Source organism: Drosophila teissieri, chromosome 2L (assembly GCF_016746235.2).
Source record: "Drosophila teissieri strain GT53w chromosome 2L, Prin_Dtei_1.1, whole genome shotgun sequence".
Lineage (NCBI taxonomy): Eukaryota > Metazoa > Arthropoda > Insecta > Diptera > Drosophilidae > Drosophila > Drosophila teissieri.
Window position 1 is genome coordinate 20,935,665 of NC_053029.1, and position 24,382 is coordinate 20,960,046.

At 46.5% G+C, this 24,382-nt stretch overlaps 3 protein-coding genes across 7 annotated transcripts in view; all 3 read right to left on the reverse strand.

Moving 5' to 3' along the window:
* The window catches only part of LOC122626320 (protein prickle), a 59,920-nt gene that overhangs the window by 5,363 nt on the left and 30,175 nt on the right, over positions 1–24,382 (reverse strand). Inside the window, exons 1-3 of one of the 2 annotated variants that reach the window (XM_043806521.1) lie at positions 17,788–18,137; positions 11,270–12,638; positions 623–1,229 (exon numbers count right to left, since the gene is read on the reverse strand). In XM_043806521.1, the coding sequence (XP_043662456.1) occupies positions 623–1,229; positions 11,270–12,315 (1,653 nt within the window). In that variant the 5' untranslated portion in view covers positions 12,316–12,638; positions 17,788–18,137. Of the gene's footprint in view, positions 1–622; positions 1,230–11,269; positions 12,639–17,787; positions 18,138–24,382 lie in introns of those variants that run through there. The other variant, XM_043806522.1, reaches the window with a different exon arrangement.
* Positions 20,235–22,476, reverse strand: LOC122626322. 4 transcript variants are annotated; one of them, XM_043806528.1, is made up of 2 exons: positions 20,802–22,476; positions 20,543–20,719 (listed from the first exon to the last, which is right to left on the reverse strand). In XM_043806528.1, the coding sequence occupies exons 1-2, from the start codon at positions 22,474–22,476 to the stop codon at positions 20,679–20,681; spliced, it is 1,716 nt and encodes a 571-aa protein (XP_043662463.1). In that variant the 3' UTR covers positions 20,543–20,678. The 4 variants fall into 4 exon arrangements, with proteins under 4 accessions (XP_043662460.1, XP_043662463.1, XP_043662462.1 ...); XM_043806527.1 differs by having other exon boundaries at positions 20,543–20,740; XM_043806526.1 differs by having other exon boundaries at positions 20,543–20,746.
* On the reverse strand, positions 22,553–24,245 carry LOC122626324. The gene has a single exon (XM_043806530.1). The coding sequence runs from the start codon at positions 24,182–24,184 to the stop codon at positions 22,553–22,555; it is 1,632 nt and encodes a 543-aa protein (XP_043662465.1). The 5' UTR covers positions 24,185–24,245.

Sequence of the window (24,382 nt, forward strand, 5' to 3'; positions counted from 1 at the left end):
ACAAATCTCGCTGCCATCCTGGGTCTGCCCTTGGTACTTCGCCTCCCCACTGCAATCTGCACCATGCAGACGTCCAAGGCTCGAAGTCGATATCAGAGCATGTCTTGGAGGCGAAGATATGTAGTTTTAGGTACGACCAGTTGCTGGGCATGTTCACAGCCTGCTTAAAAGTGGGGCACCACTAAGATCTGACCTCTACATTTGAGAAACTTAATCAGGGGCACCAGAGAAATGTCTTCCAATTATATACACACTTGAATGGAATTTAAGTTAGGTTCAAAGCAATTCAAATAATTCCATTAGTCTAACTACGTAAATAGTCAATTTTAAAGTTATACAGACAGACGGACTGACAGATAGCCAGACGGACATGGCTGTTCGAATTGGATGAATACCATCTAGCGATGGAAAAGCTTTTTTTTACCAGTTACACACTTTTCATCGACTCTAGTATACCCTTTGATTCTACGAGTAACACGCATACAAATGTATAATAATTTGGCAAACTTGACACTATAAGATCTGACCACATGGTAAACAAAAATAGGAGGATTTGTAGTTTAATTGGCTTTTACATATCTAGGAGCCAAATATTGAGACTGGGATTGTTTAAGGCTCTCACCTGATCAGGCCGCAGTCCAGGTGGCACCCAGGTGTACTCCTCCAGAGCGCAGCCACTGTCGTCGTCCGAGTGCGACTGCCGCTGCATGTCCATGTGCGGTCCGCCCAGGAAGGGAACCTGGGCCAAGGCGGATGAAGTGCCTCCGGCGGGATGGTGGAGCAGCGAGGGTGGCGAGGGTGTGGATAGAGCCGGCGAGAGCTGGTGGTGGTGGTGCGCCGGTGGCGGCAGCTGGGCATTTGAATACTTGGGATTGGTGGAGCAGGCTGCCGAGTACTGGGGGCCAAGGGGCGGTCCTGCTGAAGCCCCCGACCCTGGTCCCGGTCCCGGTCCCATGCCCAATCCCATTCCCACTCCCGGGTGCTGTTGGTGATGCGGCGGCAAGAACTGCTGGTGGCGCTGCAAGGGGAGCGGGGAGGTGGGCAGGATTCCGGCTGCCGTTTGGGCTGCGTAGAGGGCGCTGGCGGAGGAGCTGCTGGGGAGACCCATGCCGCCGCTGCCGAGGGCGGTGGACGTGGCCAGGCCCTGCCCACTGGGCGAGAAGTGGCGCGGCAGCGTGGGGATCTTCTGCAGATAGGAGATCTGCGTAAGCGGAGTGCGGCTGATGGGCCTGCAAAAGGAAAAGTGGAGGACGTGACTTAGCGACCAGGCTTGACTAATCAGGATTTAATTAAAGTTTAAACATTTAATTAAAATCTTTCCCGCTGGCCGGATGGTGCAGGGTTAAAGGCCGCCAGCTGAAAAGCTAAAATAGGTGGAAAAAATAGAATGTGGTAATCCCTCGCCGCAAAGCCGAATCATATTGTTAATGTAATATAAAACCGCATGGAAATCGTATTCATTGTATTCCTTTTGTAATTCGTTGGATTTATGCGGTTTTTCACTTCCTATTTTCCGTCGAACAAGCTGTCAATTTTAGTTAGTTTTTCATGCGTTTTTTATTTCGACGGCGTCAAAAGTGGTAGTGGGGGAGGAAGTTTGGAGCTGTTTTTCCAAACGTCAGAATGGAAAATATTCGCATCACAGCATTTGCACAAACAAATCGACAGCTCTGCGATGCTTTTGTTGCTATTTTGTTGTTATTTCTGTTATCTTGTTTTTGTTGTCGTTGTTGTTGTTGGGCCCGCAGCCCTGTCGTCGTTGTCATTTTCCCATTTTCAGACATTGTTATCCTAGACCGGCTTTAATGCCCTGCAACCCGTTTGCTGCGGCCTCTGCGATCTCAGCGATGTTGCTGAAAACCAGACGATCGTGACTTCTGCAGCCAAAGATTTCTGTATTATGTGGGTGGTTGAAAACCAATATAAAAAATAAAATACAAATATTTTTGCTATATAATATTACATTAAAATATATGACACATATAAGGATATCATTTAAAGACCACATGCTTTAATAGTGAGTAAATTGGACTGCAAATGCTGATCAATGATGCAATTTTTTTGGATCCGGTTTTAACGATACTCCTTTAAATGTTTATATTACATGTAGAGTAAGTTTTATACGTTAAACTTTAACCAATTCATTCATTCAATGTTATATATCAGTGTATATATATATTATATATACATATTTGCATCATATTGTCGACGGTGAAAGCTATTCCTTACGTTACTCTCTAAAGATACGCTTGTTTCTTTGGAAAACACACATAAATATATAATCTGCTTTTGCCCAGATTCGAGATAAAGTCTATAACTTTACAAAATATTTTCCACGGGGGTTAAATGGAATTCTCTTAAACCTTTAATTCAATTAAAGCCCTCTATTTTCCGTAGTGCACTGGCATCGGTCCTTTGACATCGGGAAATGAACACGCACCATTTCATGGCAGTTTGCTGTGTGCCATATCAAAGGATAACTGTGCATTGTAACTGCACACACGAACCCTCATCCACATATGCGAATAGATATATCTGAGTGAGGCGTGGGCGTGGGCGTAGAAGGGGCGTGGCCCGGGCTGAACTGAACTGAAGCGAACTGGAAATGCGAGTTCATGCGGGCGTTTTATCAAAACAATGCTGTCCGCCCTTTTGTTGTTTTAGCCAGTGAATTCTTTCTTTTCGCCAGCCACATCCCGATTTAACATTTCCAATTCCATTTCTAGTTCACCAGCGGTAAAGGAGTGGGATTTGAGCTGGCACTTCGACTGGGACCCACAGACGTGTCAATGGATGGGCGAGAGCTGTGTGCCAAGCGGTTTCTGCGGTTTGCAGGCAAATTAATTGCGCAGATTGCGACTCAATGGGGAATATAGTCCGAAAAAACAGTTTGCCATTCGAATTTTAAAGATGCAAACGCGAGAATGCGTTGTGGAACTGTATTGGATGTTTTATTTGGATGGGAGTGAGTCGGGTGACCAAAACTAAAACCGTATCCAAATCCCCTGGCATGCACGTGCAACGTGTCGCAGCTGGAAACCCCGTTTGCATAGTTTTGCCCGCCGTCAAATCAGCCGCTTTCAAAGCAAATTACTAGTTCCCGCCTTGGGGTTCCAACAATCAACCACCCAGTAAGACCGCCGACCCACCAACACACCAACCAGCCAGGTGAAACTGTGTCCAAACTCTATAAATTCGCCTGGGAGCCTGTGGGTCTGGCGAATTTATTGTGCGCCCTGCATTTCTTCTAGACCCTCTTTTTTATGTCCCGCTGCAGCAGCACAAATACAAATTCCCTGTTGACTGCAGCGAATTGCGCGAAATTGGCAAGCGATTGTGGCAAGTTTCAATTGGGCACACGGTCCATAAAGTCATTAAGGCGGGAGAACAAAATGGAAAGTGCACTTGCGTGCAGCGAATGTTGCGCAACATTGTAGCCGGCCAACAGGAGCAACAGGAGCAGCCTATGTTGCAGCAAGAGCAGGGAGCGCTGCAGAAATAAGCCCGCCACTTTCAGGTTAGCCGCTGTAAGCAGCTGTTGCCGCTATTTGCATTGATCGACAATGGAGGGCTCGGGCTCGGGCTCGGGCTCGGGATCCGGGCTTCGACTCAATTACTTTGGCAGTCGTTGACCCAGAGAACTGGTTTGCCCCGTCTAGGCACTCTGGAAAACTAGTTCACAGCCGGAGTTGGCCCATTGAGGGTTTGCGGGGCCTGCTGCAGCTGCTCCCTCGATTCTGCTGATTTCGCTGATTCTGCCCAGCCGCAGAGATCTGCGGCAAGTGCCTATATTTAGCCAGTCCGCGCTTATCTGGCATCCAAATGAATGATCATTACGCGGCGGTCGTGTTGACAAATTGCCGCGGAACTTGAGCGATGAGCGACGACTCAATGCGCAGCTAAAGACAGTTTAGCAGATGGCCAAGAGCTGGGATCTGCGACCCCCAATCTACGAGCACAATGCCCAAAAGGTTGGCCCCAAATCACTTTGGCACTTTGTGTGCGGTTTTCTGAAGTCATTTGTGTGATTTGGGTTAATGTCGGAAGAGCGGTGGAAGAATAATCGTTCAGATATACACTGTATACCTGCTAGTATTTATGTATCTGCAGCGAAAGTTACACCATGGAGTCCGATGCGAAACTTTTGGTTCAGCTTATTTTTACACGGAGAAAAAAGCTCTCATAGCAATATGTGAACCTTAAGTTGAGTGGGAGGGTTTTAGTTCGTTGTTCTAGGTTAAATACTCGGTTATAAACTCCTTCGAATAAAACTGTATAGTTCCTTGTATTCCTACCTATTTCTCTTATATACGGCACCCTGAAATATTATATTCCCGTGTAAGGTCGCCATGTATGGCCTCTAGTGAGGTCGGGGACAGGTGTCGCTCCATTAAGACTTGTTTGCTTTTAGTTTTACGACGTCTCTCAGATGGACAGCAATTGTGTGGCAGGAATGCCCCCCCTACTCGCCATCGACCTGTTATCCCCTGTATCCTTTTATTGTTTTACTATCCCTGACAGAGCAGCAACAACAGCGACGAAACTTTATTAAAAAGCTTCGCCGTTCCGTGTTCGCAGCGATTGTCATAAACGATTTTTGAACTGTCCATAAAAATGGGTGGGCAAGAGAAAGGAGCGGTGGAAAAGCTCGTAAAGGTTATACGGGTGAGAATGTCCATATTCCGCAGAATACAGAACCCAGAACCCAGAACCGGGAACGCAGAACCACTTGGCATTTTTGCACTGCTCCAGCCGCAGAATCAGCACGTTTTGTTCTGTCTGCCTTGTCAACATGACATTTGCCGTGTTGACATTTTTATTGACTTTGGCAGCCGGCAAGCGGTTTTGTTCTCGCCCCGCCTGGAAGTTGATTAAGAATGCCGGTCTGGCGATGCGCATCCCACTTACCGCATCCCACTTACCGCATCCCCCTTCCCTCTTCCCACCCGTGTGTGGTCCACTCCCAGGTGCGTTTATTACGCATACGCCAAGTGGTACGGTGACTAATTAGAGGCTCTGCGAACTGGGACTGTACCTTGGCGCATGCCTGCTAACTCGCTGTTTCAATTTGAGCATTTAGAAAGTTGCATAATGGCGTGAACTGCGATTGCTTATCTCCCGGCCGTACTAAACCAATTAAAGATCGGGCGACTCATCATCGCAGGCGGCAAGTATGCTGCTGCTACATTTTAGCCGCTCGACTTTCTGTTCCCCTGCTAACGGGCAGGAAAATGGTTTCCAGAGCGTGCAAATTTTCACAGCTGCAAACAGCCATGGCATCAGCTATGCCAGCAATTTGTGTGCCAAGCGCCCAGCATTGAGGTACCCCATTCCATTGCGACCACTCCGACCATCCCGACCATCTCGACTATCTTCTCTGGGAGCCATAGACACCGCGAAGCCTCTTTTCGCTGGAACATGCTAGCACCAGCAACGCCACGATCAGGTTTTCGTGCCAGAACCTCGCCTTCATAATGGATGTTAGAGAAATTGCATCATCAATGCAAATTCGGTGAGCTAAAGGCGGTGATGGGAGAAGCTCCAATTTGTTTTCACGGTAATTGATTCAAGGTATTATTTTTATTCGAGCAACCGCCAATTAATTGCGAACTTTGTGGCTAATACATCAAGGCATACGCTGGTGGAAAACGCGCGTGTTGTTCTCATGCGCCCACCAGGTAGTGCCTTCAAATCCCCTACTCCAGATACCCTGCTCCCGATCCCTTTCCCCCATCCGAAAACCCACCATATAACCATATGTATATTCGTGGCTGTGTGTGTTCCAAGTCGGGGCCCACGGCATTCATCCGGAGACTCGGCTGCTTCTGCGGTCGTTGTCTTTGGTCTATGAACTTGTTTTCCTGTCCCTGCCTGTGCCCCTGCCCCATTGGATCCCCTTCTCCATCTGCCTTTTTAATTGAAGCCGTGTCTTTGGCTGTGTTTCTTCTTTCTTCTTGCCCCATGCTTTTTGTTCCTTGTCGTCTCGTCTCTGGGTTTTTTCTATGACTTTTTTGATGCTTCGATTTTTATACATTAATGCTGCCTTTATTGCTGGAGTGATTATGCTCAATTTTGTTTTTGACCATAATTACATTTCGTTCTTCTCCGGACGATGCGTCCGTTAGGCTGAGTAGTTTCATCTGGGACTTGGACTGGCTTTTTATGATGATTTGGTAAACAAATTGGCATTGATTGATTTTTATTCTGCGCTATGCATACACGGCGAGTGAAGGAAATCACGCATCGAGTGTTGGCACATCTACTAGAGGTTTTTTATCTAGCGGAACTTGCCGAATAGCCTGAAGGTCAGCTAAGTGAGACTTCCACTCGATAGATGGACGGAAAACGTGTGATCCGTGCAGAGTGTGGATAAGTGCTTATCCACGGACCATGCATTTAAAGCCAAACTGCATTTAAAGCATAATTATTAATGACACATTCGGATGCTAAAACATGTCGACATAGAGCCGCTCCAGCCAAATCTGATTTGATTTATGTGGCTTGCCTCGCAACAAAACTGTTCACAAATTAACCGTAATAAAGCAAACTGCATAGTTGCCGCAGAAGTTGCTCCTGCCGCTCCCGCTGTACATGTTGGCTTATTTTGATTTATGGCCAACTAAAATTGGAATCTAATTTCTTGGCCATTAACAAAACCAGCAGCAAAGAAATTGTGTTCGTCTGCCTACGCAGAGTGTAAGTTGGCCAGGCCGAAACCAAGTTTGCGGAGTGCCTGCGTTTCGGCCAGAACCAACCAATCCCATGGAGAATTGGTTCTGACTCTAAAAGGCAGGCAAGTCAAAGATTGCTTTCGGCAGGAGTAAATCAATCCTGGTATCTGCGGCTTTGGAAGCTGTAATTGCTTTATTAGAATGAGTTATGTATAGGCATAGTGATCTAATCGGACCGTGTGTTTTATGGTGGGATTTTGGAAGATTCATTAAAATACTACACCCTTCTAACCATTTATATATCTTTAATCGCGTAATTTGAGTTTTTAATGGCATTTTTAATACTTCTTTAAAGAACTATATAAATAGAAGCGTTTATAGTATGTTATGAAAAGTATTATACGTAGGGTATTATGTGCACCGACTTGAGGTCGCAGATTTATCTCTTGATTTGGATCGTTGTTTGACAAAAACCTAGAACGGTAAATGCACTTTTGCACTAACTGTTCTCAGAGGCTCGTTGACAACCTGGCAACAGCAACATGGCAAAAATAATTAGCTGCTAATTGCGTTTTATGAGATGCCCTGACAGTGAAATGATGCAGCACATAGCGAGTTGCTAGCTGCAATCTGTGGCCATAATAGCCGCAAAAAGGCCTTTGACTGGCAACTCCGTCGATTTGTCATCTGCCTTTCGACTTGGGGCGATGCAGGGGCAGATTAGCATATAAGTGCGGCTAAATTGTTATGTTTCCGCCTTCAGAGCCCCTTCTCCCGAACAATGATAATTCGCCCCCTTATCGCGGTTTCTGGATCGCTAGAAACCTGCTCGGAGGCAAGTTCAAGAGCTAACGAGGCAGGAATGCAAAGAGTGTTAATGCAGGCGGAATCTTGCCACTCTGCTGAAAGTTTCCAGTTGCAAGTTGCAGGTTGCAGGTAGTTGATTGCAAGTGGCTGCACTGTTGCATGTACTGTGGCATGCAGGCAATTTAAATGCAAAAAGTAAATCTGTCAATAAAAATTACGCGATTGCCTCTCCACTGCACTCTATTGCGATGCGACTGCCGCTTTCGCTGCCGCCTTTTATGCATTGCGTATCTGTGTGAGTTAAATGTTTTATTAATTAGTCGCCAGTGGGAGGGGAATTCCAGCGACTCTGTGGCCGAGGAATTCGCCCGTGTTTGTCTTGATCTGTCAGTCAAGTGTCTACTTTCGGCTAAACAAATCCAGAAAATCCCTTCAACCCAACACACTTGCTTTGACGTACCTCAAGCCAATAGCAAACTTACAATACCAAACAATATGTATAACAACGTACTGATCTAAATCGCTTTGATGTGGGCGCAGACAAATCATGGGCCAACGAAAACCGAATTCAATTTCTGTCATTGTGACAGCGGCTTAAGAGGTTTAAGAACCGCCTGGCCAAAGGCACGGAACAGGGGAACGGGGAGTGCCATTCCTCAGACACAATTAATATGCGACGCAGTTCTGCTGGCCATAAATGCGTATAAACATGGCCTGAGCAACGACCCCCGCCCATCGACCGCCCGCCACTTTGGGCAATTAGCATGGCCAACATGAGCGGAGACGCTTAATGGCCTTGGTTTATTTTCACATTACCAGCAAGTCGAGTGAAAAGACTTCGAGCAAAAATGACGAAAACGAAAACAAAATCATATTTTATCGCCGTGCATGAATAAATCACAAAGGCTGTTTCGCGCTGTTGTCGCTGTAGTCTCGCACTTCGTGGCGCCGGCTGAAAGCGGAGCTAAGCGGCTCACAGCGTCAGAGCCACAGAGCCACAGAGCCAGTTGGCCAATTGTCTGGGCCAAGTCATGCAAGCCGCCGCCGCCATCAGCGTCGCTCTGGCTGCACTTTGCTGTTGCAATTAAGTTGCATCTGCACAGCCAGCTCCCCGGACACGCCCCCAAATGCATCGGCATTTGTCAGGGGCGGAGGCATTTGCAACTCGCGGGCGAGTGCCCCTAATGGCTTTGTTAATTAAAACCAAAATCAATATGGATGGGCTACGAGGCTTGCTATTGTGGAGGTGCCCGTGTGGCAAAGCCGCAGATGCGAAGCTAAATGCACAAGCATATGGATTGGTAAATAAATTAGACAATAAAAATTTATCGAGAATTCTCAGAAAATGTTTAGTAGGAAGCTCTTATATTTAAAAGTTATTCCGTAACATCATGTCAAATGTAATGCCGAATGAAAATTCAGTCTATATAGACAACTAAAACAAAACTCAACTCCGATGCAACACATTTTGGCATCCCTAGATCCATTAAATCTTCTGCTTCCTGTGCTTGCGGTCTAAGTAATAAGTATGGCCACGTATGCTCAAGAAATGATGGCTGTAAAACCATATTTTGAGAATTTCTTCGAACGCATCCGATCGTTTTCCTTATTTCGACTGCCAAACAAGTCGTAATGTGTTCCCGCTCTATTCCGCCTCTATCCCGCGAATGGAAGACGCGGGCCGTGACGAAGATCCCGATCCCGGTTAAGCTCTCGAGATTTATGCGGCACTCGATGGCAGCCAAGATTGAATTGAATGCTTAGACACGAGCTGAACACAAGTTAATTGCCAGCGAAGAATGTGAACAAACCAGAAGACATTCGTGGAAATTATTGCAGTGCAATTTTTTAATATCTTCATTAAGCGCTCTGTGGCCCAAGCAGTTAAAAGGCCAGGCGAAACCAGATTCGAAATCCGCAGTTTTGCATAGATCTGGGAATTAATGCGAATGCGGTGGGACTCTCATCGATAGCAGCCGCTGGGCTTCTGAGCTTCTGGGCGAGAATCGAGATTCAAGATTCAAGAACCGAGGACCGAGAATGAAGAATCGCGTGTGGCTACCGGATTGCAGACAGATCGAGTTGAAGCCGTGTCAGAGGCACATCAAAACGGCGTCTGTTATTATTATTAATTATGCTTTGATTGCCTTCTTGCTGGAATCGCTTTGAATCGCTTGGAATAGCTGGCGGTTCCTGTTAGCAGGCCGTTTGGCAATGCAGCTCCCTAGCACGGCTTTGCTCTATAATTTGTGGTTGCCAAAGTTGATCGTCGTCATCGCCATCAGCAGTGCCATGATGAGCTTGGCCAGCAACTAATTGAGTTGTGCCTCTTCCCCAACTCAGTTTCCCAAGTCGGACAAGTTCGTTGCCTAAGTCTTTTGTTTGCTACGAAAGGCTGCATACTAAATCAGAGCCCTAAATGTCCATGGAAATATATGCCAATATTGTTTTTCCAACCCACCACCGGTAAGATACCCATTCCCTGGCAGAATGAAAAGGAGGAAATGTCATGCGGCTGAGGTAAAACAATCGCGACCATATTTCATAAGCTGCGTGCCTGCCATCTGCAAAACACAATAACTTAGGCTTAGGGCCCGATATTTGCATGGCATTATGCAAAGTCATGACATGAAAGCGGAGCTCGCCAGAGCAGAGCTCTGAAATTGCGCTAGCTCCTCGCTTATTCCACCGCTTCCAGCGTATTTCTCTATGCACACTATACAAGCCGCTGCAACCGATCTGCCGAAAGATCTGGACCCGCGAGGGGCGCACAAAGGCCCCTGGTAAATCACACTTTGGCAGTTGTCGTTTGTGCCGCCGGCCCAGAGGCACTGCGTCGTATGCGTAACCCGAGTATGCCCGCGTAAGTAGAGACCCAGAGCCCCTTCGCCGCAGTGAGTGATGCGTACGAGCAAGCGGTCCTCCGCAGCAGAGTGCAACTCAGCGCAACGAAAGCAGACTTGCGATCAAGACACACTGGGGCAAAGTGGCTTAAAAACTTGTTCTGACTACTAGCCATTATATATCCATATATCTATTGGCGAGATAAGCTATAAAACATCGGTAGTTTGTGAGTAATTTCAAAAAGGAAAATACATTTTCAGCGGGAAGAATTATTTTGAAGAATTTTGTAATAATAAAAGAGCAATACCAGCATGTCTTATTTTGCAGAAACAGACTTAAGGTGGCATAAAACTCGAAGACTGAGGATTCATAATTCATGTTTTCATTTCCCAAGGCAGTGTGAACGAACAGAATTTTAAGGTCTGATTGAGATTTTCTGGTGAAACGCAATATGTTCAATAAGGTTATTATAGTTATATGAGAAAATACTTTGCGAACACCAATAAGGTTTTGAAATTGATATTATAATAAATGCCAAGGATGATCTCATTTCTAAAATTAACGTATCTTCGCGAAATCTTTTTAGAGTTCTTTCTCTCAATTGATTTTTTTAAGGCATGTCCCCACTGTCCCGCAGTTTTGGTTGCAGGCTGTCAAGACAAAAACAAGTTGCCGGAGTAGCTGATTTCGCTGCCTATAGCTTGTTGCGTGCATTTTGCGGTTTGTCTTGGTCGCAGAACACGCAATCTGTGTTCATTGACTCCTGCGTCGGCAACGTCTTGCACAACAAGTTGCTGTCGCAGCTCGTCCTGAACTTGGGGCTTCTGGTAATCAATCACGGCAACAAAACTTATGCATTTAAATTGTCAGCAGCATGGAGAAAAGGCGGCTGCCAAGGGCGGCCAAATTGCATCTGACAAATGGACTGGCTGGAAATAGCTACTCACTCATTTGAATCCTGCTGGGCGGCTCCTGTGGCCACTTCCGGTGCGGCGCTCGTGTCCAGTTCGTTGAAAGTGAAACTGATATCGTGGGCATCCTTAAACGGCTTCATGCTGCGCGGTAAACTCCTCTGCCGCAGGCTCAAGTTAAGAAACTGAAGATCTCCGGCGGTCAGGGGTTGCAGGGGCACTTGTGGTGCTGCAGGTTGCGGTCCTTGGTCCTGGGTGACCCGGTTCACTGGTGGTGGTGGCAATGGAGGCACAGGACGCTGCTGCTTTTGCTTGGGCGGTAAGGCGGGCTTGGGAGCTTCCTGCTCCGAAGACTCCTCCTCCTGCTCGATGATCTCCAGGACCTGGGCCGTGGCCTCCTGCTCCGCATAGGACTTGGCCATGTCCGCCGTGAGGTCCAGTTGACTGTACCGCTTGCCCCGCACCACGAGATCGCCCAGGTGATCGGCGTCGATGCCAAATAGAAAGGGGTCGTCGAGTACGGTCACCCTGGCATTCCGCTGGGTCACCTCGCTGGACTCGTTAGCCGTCGTAGTGTCGTTCTTCGGCATCTTCTTCTCGCGCACATGGGCTCGCAAGGATCTCAGGAGCTTCTTGCTGCGCCGCGGCGAGGAGGAGAGCGGGAAGAGTGGACGGCCCGCGGGTAGCGCTCCTCCCTTCGGGGTCGCCAAGTGATCGCCTAGATCGATGCCATCGTCCGCTTCCTCGCCGGCATCTAATTGCCCGGCGATAAGATCGCAGTCCACGGTGTCGTACTCCCGATCGCGGGCATTGTCGGGCTCCTGATTAGCGTCCGCCAGCCGCTGGGCCGCCGCCTTGCTATAGAGCTGTCGATAATATTTCTGCTGGTCCCCGTACAAGAAGCAGACGCGCCACCATTGTTTGCATGCCAGCAAATTGGCGGTACGTGGCACCATCGCCGGCTCCATGTTGCCAGTGGCCGTTACTGTTGCCTGTCCAACAGCAGGAGCTGCGGCATCATCTGCTTCCCCCGATCCTCCGCTGGAGCCTCCTGCTCCTCCTCTGGTTGACAGGCTGCTCATGTTGCTTATTATTATTGTTCTGAGCCGTAATTATTTTTCAGTTCTCGTTGTCTTTTCTTGTCGGCAATGTCATTCTTTTCTTGTAGCAGCTTTTTTGGTTGCTTTTGTTTTAAAGCTTAGTCGTAAATTTAGTTTCAAGTGGAATTTTAATTACATGATTGTAGTTTTCTGTACACTGTTTTTGTTTAAATTTGGTGTTTGTGCGGCGAATTTTCAGAATTTTGTACTCTTTCGTTAAATGTGATCTCTAGAAGTATTTATGTGGCATTCGCTTTTGTAATGGTTGTGCGGCCAAAAATTCTTTAAAATATTTTGTGCTGTCACTGCATTGATTAGGAATTAGTTAATCTATATCGCTTTATAAAAAAATCATTTATAGGCGCATTGTCCTAAAAAGTTGTATATTTCCGTTTAATAACACTTTATTTAATTCAGATACAGATAACTTGCCCGAGGAAAACTCAACTTTCTCGACTGGAAATTGGAGGCTAGGCAATTACCTAGCCCACAGTCTCGATCGATTGCCTATAATTTACTTTTGAACAAGACGAAAACCGCTTTGGCACTAACATAACACTTTCCCCAAACCGCACACGGAAGCCGCCTGCCCAGAAGGAAACTTAATCAAATTTGTGTAGACACTGCGAATTGGCAGCCTGAGCCCTTAATAGTGATTGGATGTAAGGCAAATAGCGAAGCGAACGCGCTTACCACTGCTAATGGCTAAAAGCGAAGACGGTGATGGCCGTTGGACCATTGGACGGACCATCAGGAATAAGCCATAAGGCATCGGCCATCAGGCATCGAGACGATTGGTTACGCCTCTAATAAAGACAGCAGACACGTAGAGGCGGCAGGTATCGGTGGAAAACGTGGAAAACAGCTCCGCTAAGTGCGAGCCACTGCAGTTTCCAAGGCGGCGATGCCCTTGTCAGATAATAATAACTTCATCTTCATCATCATCACCATCAGCAGTGACTGCCGCAGCTGCTTGAGTGGTAGCCAAATGCCTTGGCGGCAATTGCAGCTTACCGTCATCCTCGTACCACATGTATCCTGAGTGTGTTTTTCCATCTGTATCTGTGCATCTCTATCTCTAGCTGCGAGTATCTAGGCATCCCACAGTGCATTAAGCTGTTTTTAGCTTAGTGCTCGCAGACCCCTTAATGGAGTCGACAAAAAGCGGGGCCTCGGCTCATATTTATGAGATCAATGCCAAGGAAAAGCTGCCAATCAAGAGCGGAGGCAATATTTATCAGATTACCAAAGAGTTTGAGGTCAAAGAGCACAGTACAAGCCCACAGCTTAAAAACGGAACGACGGCAGTTCGCTATTGACAACTCAACTTTAATGTTAAACGGACAACGGAACCATTTTCAATGCTAAACTACCGACAAATGAAAACTGCTATTGTGTGCTCATTTTCAAGATGAATTCGAGTGAAGCTCAATTTAATATTTTGACTATATTTCGAAACATATAATGCTTTAATCAACACTTTAATTTATAAGCATTCATATTATGATATTCGATTTTATTTTATTATAGGACTTTTAAATGTTCTCCTTGTTTATTTGCAGAATGTTCTTTGATTCGTCTTTACCCAAACGAAAAAATGTAAAAAGGATGAATGTTCTAACTTTTTCTAAATTATTAAGTGGCCAGGGTTCCGAGAGTTAATGTTAAAGTGCCATAAATACATAGATCAGTTTTTTAATTTATTATATCCAAATAGAGAAATTATAGCGTTTTCTCTGCATGCATCACAAGCAGCGTAGGCACACATTCCACCCAGAAGACCCGACATTTGCGCGGAAGAATTCGAGGCTCTGAACGAAGGAGAACTATAATTGAATTATAAACAAAAAGAATCGCAATCATACCGCCCGAATGGAGCAACAGGCTTCCGGCTAGCACAGAAATTGAAGATGATTTCCAACCGCAACAAAGTCGGGGCCGCAGCACGCGATCCCGGCCAGATTTGCAGTTAGACAGCGGGTGTGATTAGAGCCCAATGAGTGGGTAAGTGGGGAAAACCGGTCTTCGAATGGGAAATGGGAAAAGCGGCACTTGAGCATGATTCACATGTGCCACAAAGAGCTCTTCCCCGATGCGATTAAAACGCGATCACACAATAATCATAAGAAAAACTGGAGCCGGGCGGCCACCGAATGCCCAAACAAAGACTTCCGGCGGTTGGTCCAAGGCAGAAGATGGAAAGCTGTAGATCCCAGATCCAAGATGCCATATGCCAGATAAAGTGGCGCACTTTGGATGTCGATGTGGAGTTGATGCCGCGAGGCACCGTTAGTATTTATTGATGGCGGTTGTTCGACATGTGTAAGTGACGCCATCGATGCTTGTCGCGTAATTTATCCGATGCCAAATTGCCGGCGTTAATATCTGATAATGCCTGACCTATTGGCAGCGGCTGCTTGAAATCGCACTAGGCCAACGGGGCGTATGCGCGTTTGCACACACCTCAGCCGAGGCAAATACAGAAGTTGGCAATGCATTGCTGTAATCTGCAATTCTCCATTCGACTCTGCTTTAGTTTGAGTGGCTGGCGGCTCTGTCATCAATCCCCACTAGGAATTACCCAGTTGACCAGGACGGTTTCCCCTTGCATACGGCATAAACTCAAGTATGGTAGCTTTATGGTGCCTTTTATTGCCGGACATTTGCCGGGGTTCAGGTTTTCATAGCCGGCGGCTGGGAAACTGCGTGGAAAATGGCAGACAGGCGCAATTAATTTTATGACTATTTATGTAGATTTTTCTCGGAGTGTAATATACAGAAATGCAGGTTAAAAAGTCAATTGCTTTGTCTTGGTTTACTTTCCCAACTCGAAGCAAAGCCGTTCACCGCAGCACTCAACCTTTTGTGTTTTGTGTTGCGCCCACTTGTGCCGCATTTTCCCGAGAAGTCTTTATTGAACGGGTTGAAATAGTGTTATCAAGTTATCAAGAACCCCATTCAGCACCACAGAATCTGACATATCTATGGACTTATAACTGCTTACCTAAGTGGTTTAGAAAGCCGCAGACGTGACAACTCATTCAGCGCGGCTGCAACTGTTAAATTTCATAATTTATTATGCAGTCTGTTGGGCCTATGCAGCTGGCACATTTTCCGAAATTACCATACGAATCCCGCCAGGCAGACAATATAAACAATAAGATATATGCACCTAATAGCGGTCTGCGGAGTTGGGTTCTTTCCGGTTCTGTTTGGCAGTCAGGCGAGATGTCTTACTCGCTAATGGATTAACTTGTTTGTCAATTTACGGCCGAACTATAATTTCAGCCTCTAAAAGTTACGGCTGGGCCATGCCGTAATAATTACAACGTTTAGGCCTGCCAGCCAAACTAGTTTGGGCGAAAGCCAAGCGATCTAATGAGCCATTGTCTGGGCCTCATATTTCAGAGGTTCGGATAATAATCTCACGCCTGGCTTATCGGTGGAGTCGGGTGCTAAAGGCCTTTGTCCCCAACGAAATTGATTGCTCTGAGCAGAAATGGAATTCCTTCTCGAATTTTTATTGCGCTCGCATAAAACTCGATCGCTGCCAGCCTGAAAATCGTTCGACTCTACGAGGCTCCAGTCGCGGACAACAAAGTGAAATGAAAATCGAGCCGACACGCCTCCAAAACGAAAACCTTGTGGGCGGTAGGCAGTGGCAAGTCTAATCTGCAGCACACTCGTGTTAAATGTCAAATACAATCAAATAGCTTTGGGTGAGAGGAAACGAGCGGACCAGCTAACGTTGCTCCATTTTCTGGGGAACCCGTTCTTATCTGCCTGGATGATGGTTGGGAAACTAACGCGAACTGACAGGATGACAGTTCGAATTGGCGTTTGCATACGTCCATCGACGGAATTAATATTTATTAATGACTTCCCGCCTTAAAAGCTCATAACGCGGCCTAATTAATTTACGGACCGAAATTCGCTTGCCAATGATGAATAGCTGGGAAATGGTTCGTAAATTGCGTCTTTAAATGGACGTGAGACATGTGTAATATGCAAACAGTGGAACACAGACGAGATTGACATAACGAAGGTTAGGTTGTTGACCCACTCGGCCCTTTGTTATGCTAACAAAACCAAGACGATAACTGTAAAGTGGCCAATCTATTCCGAGGCGGGATTCTTTTGCTGCTTTGTATCTAAGATTCCGATAGCCAGGGCATCTTGAATTCATGCTCCGGCAATTGTGGCTAGATGGCTGCGTGCGGAGTAAACTAACCAGCAAATTAACACGCCAGTTAGTTAGTCAGTTAGAGGCGTCGATTGGGGTTAAGCAGCCGTGGCAGTTGGCCCAAAGTGAGGGAGAAAGTTGATGCAGCAGAGCCATAATTGAGCCAACTAGTTGCCGCAACTCGGCCATAAACCACAGTTTTATTTCGAACCGCCGCCGGCCGACGCTACATAATTATGAAGAATTTCTCAATAAAGCCCGGAATCGAAGCCAGCCGTAGTGCGAAAATTGATTAAGTTGGCCGGGCCATACAAAAACAGAGCGAATTGCAATGTTCGGGTGGTGTTTTATGGCCACCCTGGCCGGGCTATAAACCGCGCAGGAATGCGCCGCAGAACCACTATCGGTGAGCATTAAATTTAAATTGGCATGTCAGGCAATTAGAAATCGGAGATAAATTTCAACCCCGGCCCACACACACGTGCAGTTCGAGTCAAATGTCTCTTGTCAATAAGGTGTTTTCAGCTGCAAGCCCCTGTTCGAAGCCCACACACACACTTGGCAAAAAAGCAATTGCTAACAAGCCATTGTTGACACATTGCCGCCATGTAAGCCTGTTTCATTACACTTCTGTGGGTGGCAGCTGCTTCGGATCCCCAGGTCCTCAGCTATACCTGCACTATGGCCCACCGAAAACTAATTGGATCACGGGGCGGAGAAAGCCAAGAGCAGTGCGCGGTAATCAAATTATTTTCGGGCTTTGGCAAGTGTTTTTATGGCTAGACAAGTCGTGTTTTATGTACTGGAGCAGGTCGTAAGCCTATTTGGTTATGACTTCATTCCGCGGGGCTGCATCAAGTTGGTGAAAGTGCGCTGCGAATGGCGATTTAAACTTAACGCATCTAAATAAATCACGCTGAGTACTTTAGTTGACGTGTAATGTGCATACGCTTATGAAAGCTATTATTCCGGTGAGCTGGGTATGTCCAAAGTTCGTTGCTCAAGTCTTTCGTTTGCTAAGTACCAGCAACACACCTTGGCTAATAGGTTCTCGACCTTCGATAATCCCATAAAAATATTGAGCTAGGGCAGTCGGCTCGAAGTCTGTGCCTCGCATTTCAATCGGTATCGAATTTTTATTTGATTTTTAATGTAATTTTATTGTTGGCTGTATCTGTATCTGAATACGAAAGAGTTTGTATCAGGGGAAGGAGTATCCGCTGGTATCCGTTTTGTACGAAGCCGAAAACATGGCTTAAATCACACCTCACTTGCCCGTTTGGGTTATCCCGTGCTTTTAGCGGAATTGAGCGTTTTGCGAATAGTTGGTTGCACAAACTCACTTGGCCCGACAAAGGACCACTCTGCCCGATGGATATAGCCTGCCCTGATAGGGATCACACTGAATTATGGATTGCACTTCACGTCAAAATTATCGATTGTTGCAAATTCAATTAGGAGCTATTCGATGTTGGTTTTTGTGCACTTTGCACCGATCGGGCTAAAAACGGTAAATGACAGATCTGGCGCAAGATAACGTGGACCGAAATCGACATCGCAGAAGACCGCGCGATCGATCGATCAGGCGGATTACTCGACGAATAGCCGCACCTGTCGCCAAGTGTAAACCGCTCGCAACTGACGACGCTTTCAGACTGATCGAACCTGCGGAACCTGTGGATTTCTGTGTGGTTTGATCCCTGGCTGTGGATCGTGTTCGATAGGGTGTACACAAATTGCTAAATTGTTCTTTTAACGAACTGCCAAAATACGATGCCTACCACGTGTAGTTAAGTAAAGTACAATAACTAGTAGTAATTGGTTGCAGATTTCGTCTCTTAAATAGTCGAAATTTATATAAAGAATGTATGTGAAAGCTGCAACTCTACCCGTATCTGCAACACCAAACATGTTTGAAGCACCATTGCTCATGCTACCATCCCAAAAGTATGCTTCGTTCCTAAGCATTTCCAGAATCATTTACATGTATGTAGATTTGCGTGGAGGAATCTCTGTAGAATCCTAGCTAACAAATTAAACAACTTTCTAATAATGTTTTTACATAGAATGCCACTTGTTCATAGAAAGAGAATTGCGTAATATACTTCTTTAGGTGTAAAAATGTAAAAGTTATAAATAAAACCGTAATATTATGGTGGCGCTGTTCAAAACAAAAATAAGTTGATTCATCGATAAATATCTTTTTAAGTAATGGTATTAATAACTACAAATCATAATAAAATTTTATTTAGGTTAAAAAAGACTGCCCATACTTATCACTGTGGTCACTGCAATCCACGTAGTGATGAACTGCACCTGGAGAGTGTGCAATGCTGCTGACTACTATATACTACTCGAAGAAATATATATTCAACTGAATTCCAAAATTTAAAAATAACAAGAATGAACGGTTTAGTCGTGTTTCTCGACTACGAGATACCCGTTACTCAGCTAGTGGGAGTGCGAATCGGCATACCGATAGATATTTAAAAGACACATAAGAAAATGCAAAAACTGCACTTCATTTTTTCAAACTGTAGGCATGGCAGATTTGGGCGGCTTGTCAGCGTTGGAGTGGGCGTTGCCACGCCACGGCCAATAAACTTTGCGCTGCGACTATATCTCTAGAATCTGCATGCTCAGTCTATCAATCTTCCTTCTACCTGTTATATACTTTTGTTATATACGAAAAAATACTAAAAGGGTCCTTACAATTAGAAAGCAACATGTAAGTAGAAGTAGGTTTTTATAAAAGCAAAAATATTTCCCAGCCATCTTGCAATCTGGACTTTAAGTGACAATAAGTGCGGTGTCAACCGTGTTGGCCATCTGACGAGTTCAAGGTTGATTGTCAGCTGACCATGTTAGTTGGTCACCATCATTGCTTGCCGACTGGAGATCATTAGGCCGCACATTAGTGGCATCTCAGCGCAGGCAAATTATAAGTTGAGTGTGAACGGAAACAATGCGTTTCTGCCTGCCGCTTTTTGCTGCACAGCCTGGGATGCCCCAATGATGCATGATTAATGGCAATTTGAATTGTGGATCGACGGCGTGTGAAGCTCCCGAGGGGCCGAGCATCAAAGACACAGCAATGCGTATACTTATATAGGTTTCAGCGCTTGACTTACCTGAAACGATAATGGAAATCGCAGGCAATCGCTAAGTCTAATGAGGACCCAAATAAATATGTTCTACAAGCTGGGTGTAAGAATGGGGATTATAGTTGGGATAGCATTGACGCTATCAAAAAATCAATTTGGATAATTGCAAGCATAACGGCCTCGTTCGTTGCCACATTTCATCAGACACCGTTTCGAAAGGCAACGTCAAAAGAGCAGCCCCCAAGGCGCAGACAACTTTTTGACACGCCAACTCTGTTAAGGAAGGGCGAGAGTATAGGGGCTGGACGTGGCTCGTTTATTAGTGGAATCGAATGAGCCCCAAAGTGTCATCAAATCAATGCAAACTAGCTGAAATCGAAGCTAGCTCCCAAAACTTTTCCGGCCAACATTTGCGCGCCATTAAGCATTATGGAGGTTGCGGGGTGTGGGCCCCACATTCCTTCCGTGAAATGGACAATTTTGTTGGCCCATAAAGGGCCATCGTAATGGGAAAAGTTGGCGCCACATTGGGGGCACAGGTGTGTCCCCAGGCAGGGAAATAGTTTCCAACCCGGCACTGCTAATAGATTTCCAAACCAATAGACCATCCCTTGGGTGTTTTTCTTTATTTCTTTGCGAGACTTTTGGCAACTTCCTACTATTTCTGAACCATATTCAATTTGGACGTTAAAATTGTAACCAAACTGCAAAAAGCAGTTTTGTAGAGCTACTTTAAGCGTTCTTAGTGCTCTCGATGACGGAAACCACGTTTTCGGCCATGTCACAAAGGTGCGAGTATGTCTGAACGTATAGGCTATCCCTGTATGATTTCCGCGATCGCAATTTTTTCAGGAGATACTGATAGGGGTTTCCCTTACGCAGCTGCTGCATCCATGGCTTTTCATCCGATCCTTTGCCGTTATAACCGTCCCCATCTAAAAGTGTCTTCCCTTTTTCTTCTTTTAACCGAAAGTGACTAATCTCCAACCTGAAGGCACTCAGTTCCATCGATGCCATCATCTCCTCCCACTCCTGGATGCCATTGCCTATACACCCCTTCACATAGATGTAATTGGAACGAATCCTCTCGTTATGCTGACTGAAGTGCGTATGTAAATCACTGCCTCTACACAGCTTTAGTTCCTCTTGAACTTTGACTAGTTTTTCGAAATACAACTTACGTTTATTGGAGTCCGGGAACCGCAGGATTACCTTACGAACCGTCTCCAGTCGCAGATCCCAAGCGGGCTCCCTCGGTTTCTTAAGAGCTTCGTATAGGGATCTCAATGTCTCAAGGTCATCAAACCGCTCGCACTTGTATCCAGGATTTTCTACATTAAACACCTCCCTTTCATCCAACACTCGCTCATAAGGACACATTACTTCGGGCGGATGCAAGAGGGGCACTATTGACGCCTGGTACTTGCTTAGGTCATTTGCCATTTTCTTCTTGGACTTTTCCGTAAGCAGTTCCTGGTGCCGCCGAAGCTTGACTGTGTACTCCGGAGCTGGGATACAGCGTCCCGTCAACCGAACCAAGAAAATACCGCGCACAGAACCGATTACGTTGGGAAAAATGCGGAGCTCATATCGCTGCTTCAGCAGGTAGCATCCACGTGGTCGGAAAAGCGCTCGGCATACGTGCACCTCTCCTGGCAAAACGGTGAAGCTGGCCTGCGACATTAGGAAGGTCTGGCACTGGGCAGTGATTTTGGGGGCACGCTTGCAGTCAACAGTGGCCCACTGGCAGGTGAGCACCTGACCACCGACGTTCTCCACGCGAGCCACCTCCTTGACCACGTTCTGGTACGGGTGGCACTCGAAAAAAACGTTCGCGATCTCCGGTAAAAAGATGCGCTTTCCTGAGTTGACGAAGAGCATACCGTTGATCTTAACGGCTGCACGAGAAACCACAGATTCCTGATTTTTTGCTTGGTCGGGTTCTGCCCTGTGAGGTCCCTCATCTTTTTGCTCCTCGTCGGCCATTATCTGAGAAGTGCTGCTCACGCTAAAAATAGAGTCGCAAGACACCCGTTCGACCCGACTAATTTCTCCGTTGGTAAACTCCTGCTGCACGGAGCCACCCACCACCTCCAGTCTGTCCAGATTCGGGAAGAACGAGATGACGCGCTTGATGTCGCTGCTCTTGCTCTCGATTCGATTCTCCAGCATGCGCGACTTCTGCCACGGTGTGGGCATCTCGGGACGTTGGTACGCCCTGCCCAGAATCTCCTGCTTGGTAGCACGGGTTAAGCCGATGATCTCCAGCTCCGCCCGACCGGACTGCTCGGCACGCGAAAGCGTCTCCTGCAGTTCGGGTAGAAGTTGGCATTGGCTGGTAATCAAGGCGGGAAGAATGGCAGGTTTCTTTTGGAACAAGCTGGTGGGATTCATGCGGCCGGCAAGGTCGAGAAGCCGCTCCACGTTACCTCGATCCCTGGGAGCTACAGTGCTGCCGACGTTGATCAGCATTTCGTCGGGACGGCGGCCGAGCTTCCTCTGGATCTTCGCCTGCACGGCTGCACGGTTCTCGAGCGTGTGATACCACAGCTTCAGGCGAGGGTCCATGCTCAGGGATTCTCGCATATCCTCTTGCAGCGAAAAGTCCGATTCAGATTGTGTGATGGTACCCCGCTTCTTGTCGAAGATGTCCTGGATAATCTCCTCCACTACTTGCTTGCCATCCCGTTCGGAAACCTCTTTTAGCTGGTTGTGCTTACGGAATTTAAGTGATGTGGAGTCAGACTTTATTTCCACCTCGTTCCTCTGGGAATCGGGTTCCTCCCTGATGAAGGACTGCAACCACGAGACGTGCCTAGAGCCAGGCACTAGCCCAATTTCGTTTCCCTTATTCATTTTTATTATTTTTTATTTTGTGTTTTCAAGTGTGATATGTTTGGGTGCTTTGATGTGTTAGTCTGCTCGGAAACCACTAAATCTGAGCTGTGCTTTCGATCACCGACGCGATATCCTCGACCGCGCTGCAAATCAATCCGTACAACTGGATACAGATTGAGTCCATAAATAACTTGGAACGTGGAATGTTATTGGCCACCTGCAAGCTGGTACTAGTATCTTGGTTGGCGACCCTCACACTAAGGAGATGCACCTTTTGTTCCCATTCTTCCAATACACTACCTAGTATTCCACGTACATAAATCAGTTTTGAGTGATTGCGTTCCCACAGCCTATTAACTGCGTCCGCTCTATTCAGTGGCATTGTAGATGTTCTTCGCAAGCCGTCTAGCAAGTTGGTCAGTTCCGAAAAGTGTGCAATGCGCTGCCGTATATCGCGACCATTACATACCAGGTGGATTAGCGAGTGCACACTGTAGTCCCAGGAAGAAAGACATAAATTTCTAGGCCTCACCCGTTTGTAGAACGCCATGAGGCGCCCAAAATCTTCGTGAGTTAGGCACTGGAAACTTCTGTTGCGGCAGTTGAATACCTCGCGCTCCTCCAGGTCCCGTTCATATGGACAGAGGGTCAATGTCCGCTGCTGGAGATGCACCCGCGCCTCATAGGACATCACCTGAAGCTTCTCCATTTTCAGGCGATCCAAGTATTCTTTGGGCGGAGTACAGCGACCGTTCAAGTTTAATGTGAAACCAGAAGGACGACAGAAGAAGATGCGTGGACTCGTCAGTAGCAGCCAGCGCTGTTTTACAATGGCCACGTGGCGCGGCTGATAGAGAACCGTAACATCTCGAACCTCGCCCGGAAGAAGCACAAATGGGGCCACATCAAAAACGAAGTCATCAAGTTCGGCTTCCATAAGAGTATTGTTGTTCGAGAAGAAATTAACCTTCTTCCAATGTATGCTCAGCTCTCGGTGTCCAATGTTTTCGATGCGTATAATGGGGCGCAGGTATCGTTGAAAAGGTTGGCTAGCAAAGGTTCGGTCAATAGTGGGCGAGAACTCTGGATTATGTGGCCAGAAGTTGATTCCATTAATGCGAACGCCTGGTCCGCTAACCGCTTGCTGGATCGTCACTGTAGATTGGGTCACCTCGCCTGCGCCACTTGCGCCTAAAGAAGCCTCTGCACAGCCCTCCCGATTGGACACTTTTAGGCAATGACCCTGAACCTTCTGACACTCCTTGCATTTCTTGCCCACCACCTCCAAACTACGGATTTGTGGTGGTGACTCTGGCATAATATCCACATCCTCCTTTATTAGCTCTTCACACCCCAACATTTCAGCAGCTGAATAGCTGGGTAGTCCTACGGTCTCCAAGCAGCCCCCTATCGAACGTCTCACTATTTTTCCCTGGTGATTTAGGATCATATGCTCCGGAGTCCTGCCCAATTGGCTGCGTAGTCTCTTTTGTAAGGTCCGTCGTTGAATGAGCATGTTCTTCCAGTAATCTAGACGACTATCAATTTTACTCTTGCAATTCGGTAAAGAACCGGAAGACACACTGAAGGATGACTCATCATGAAGACCTCGTTCAGAATAATTTTTGAAAATCCCTTTTATAAGGTCATTGGCTAAGCCATCTGGGTGAATCATACCCTCGGATGTGTCCACCTCGGTCAGCACATTTTTCTGGCTTGAACGCATTTATAATTTAATTCGATTTTAAGGTGTAAATTGTAAACATTTACGTGGATGTTTTGACTTAAAGTTCTAGAGCCTGCTCACTAGAACAGTTTAAGAACACTCAGAAGGAAGCGTCCCCATGAAGCATATCAGTTATCGATCGGAATCAATAATCGAAAGGACCCATAGCCGTATGATTATCGAGATGTTGGGAACACG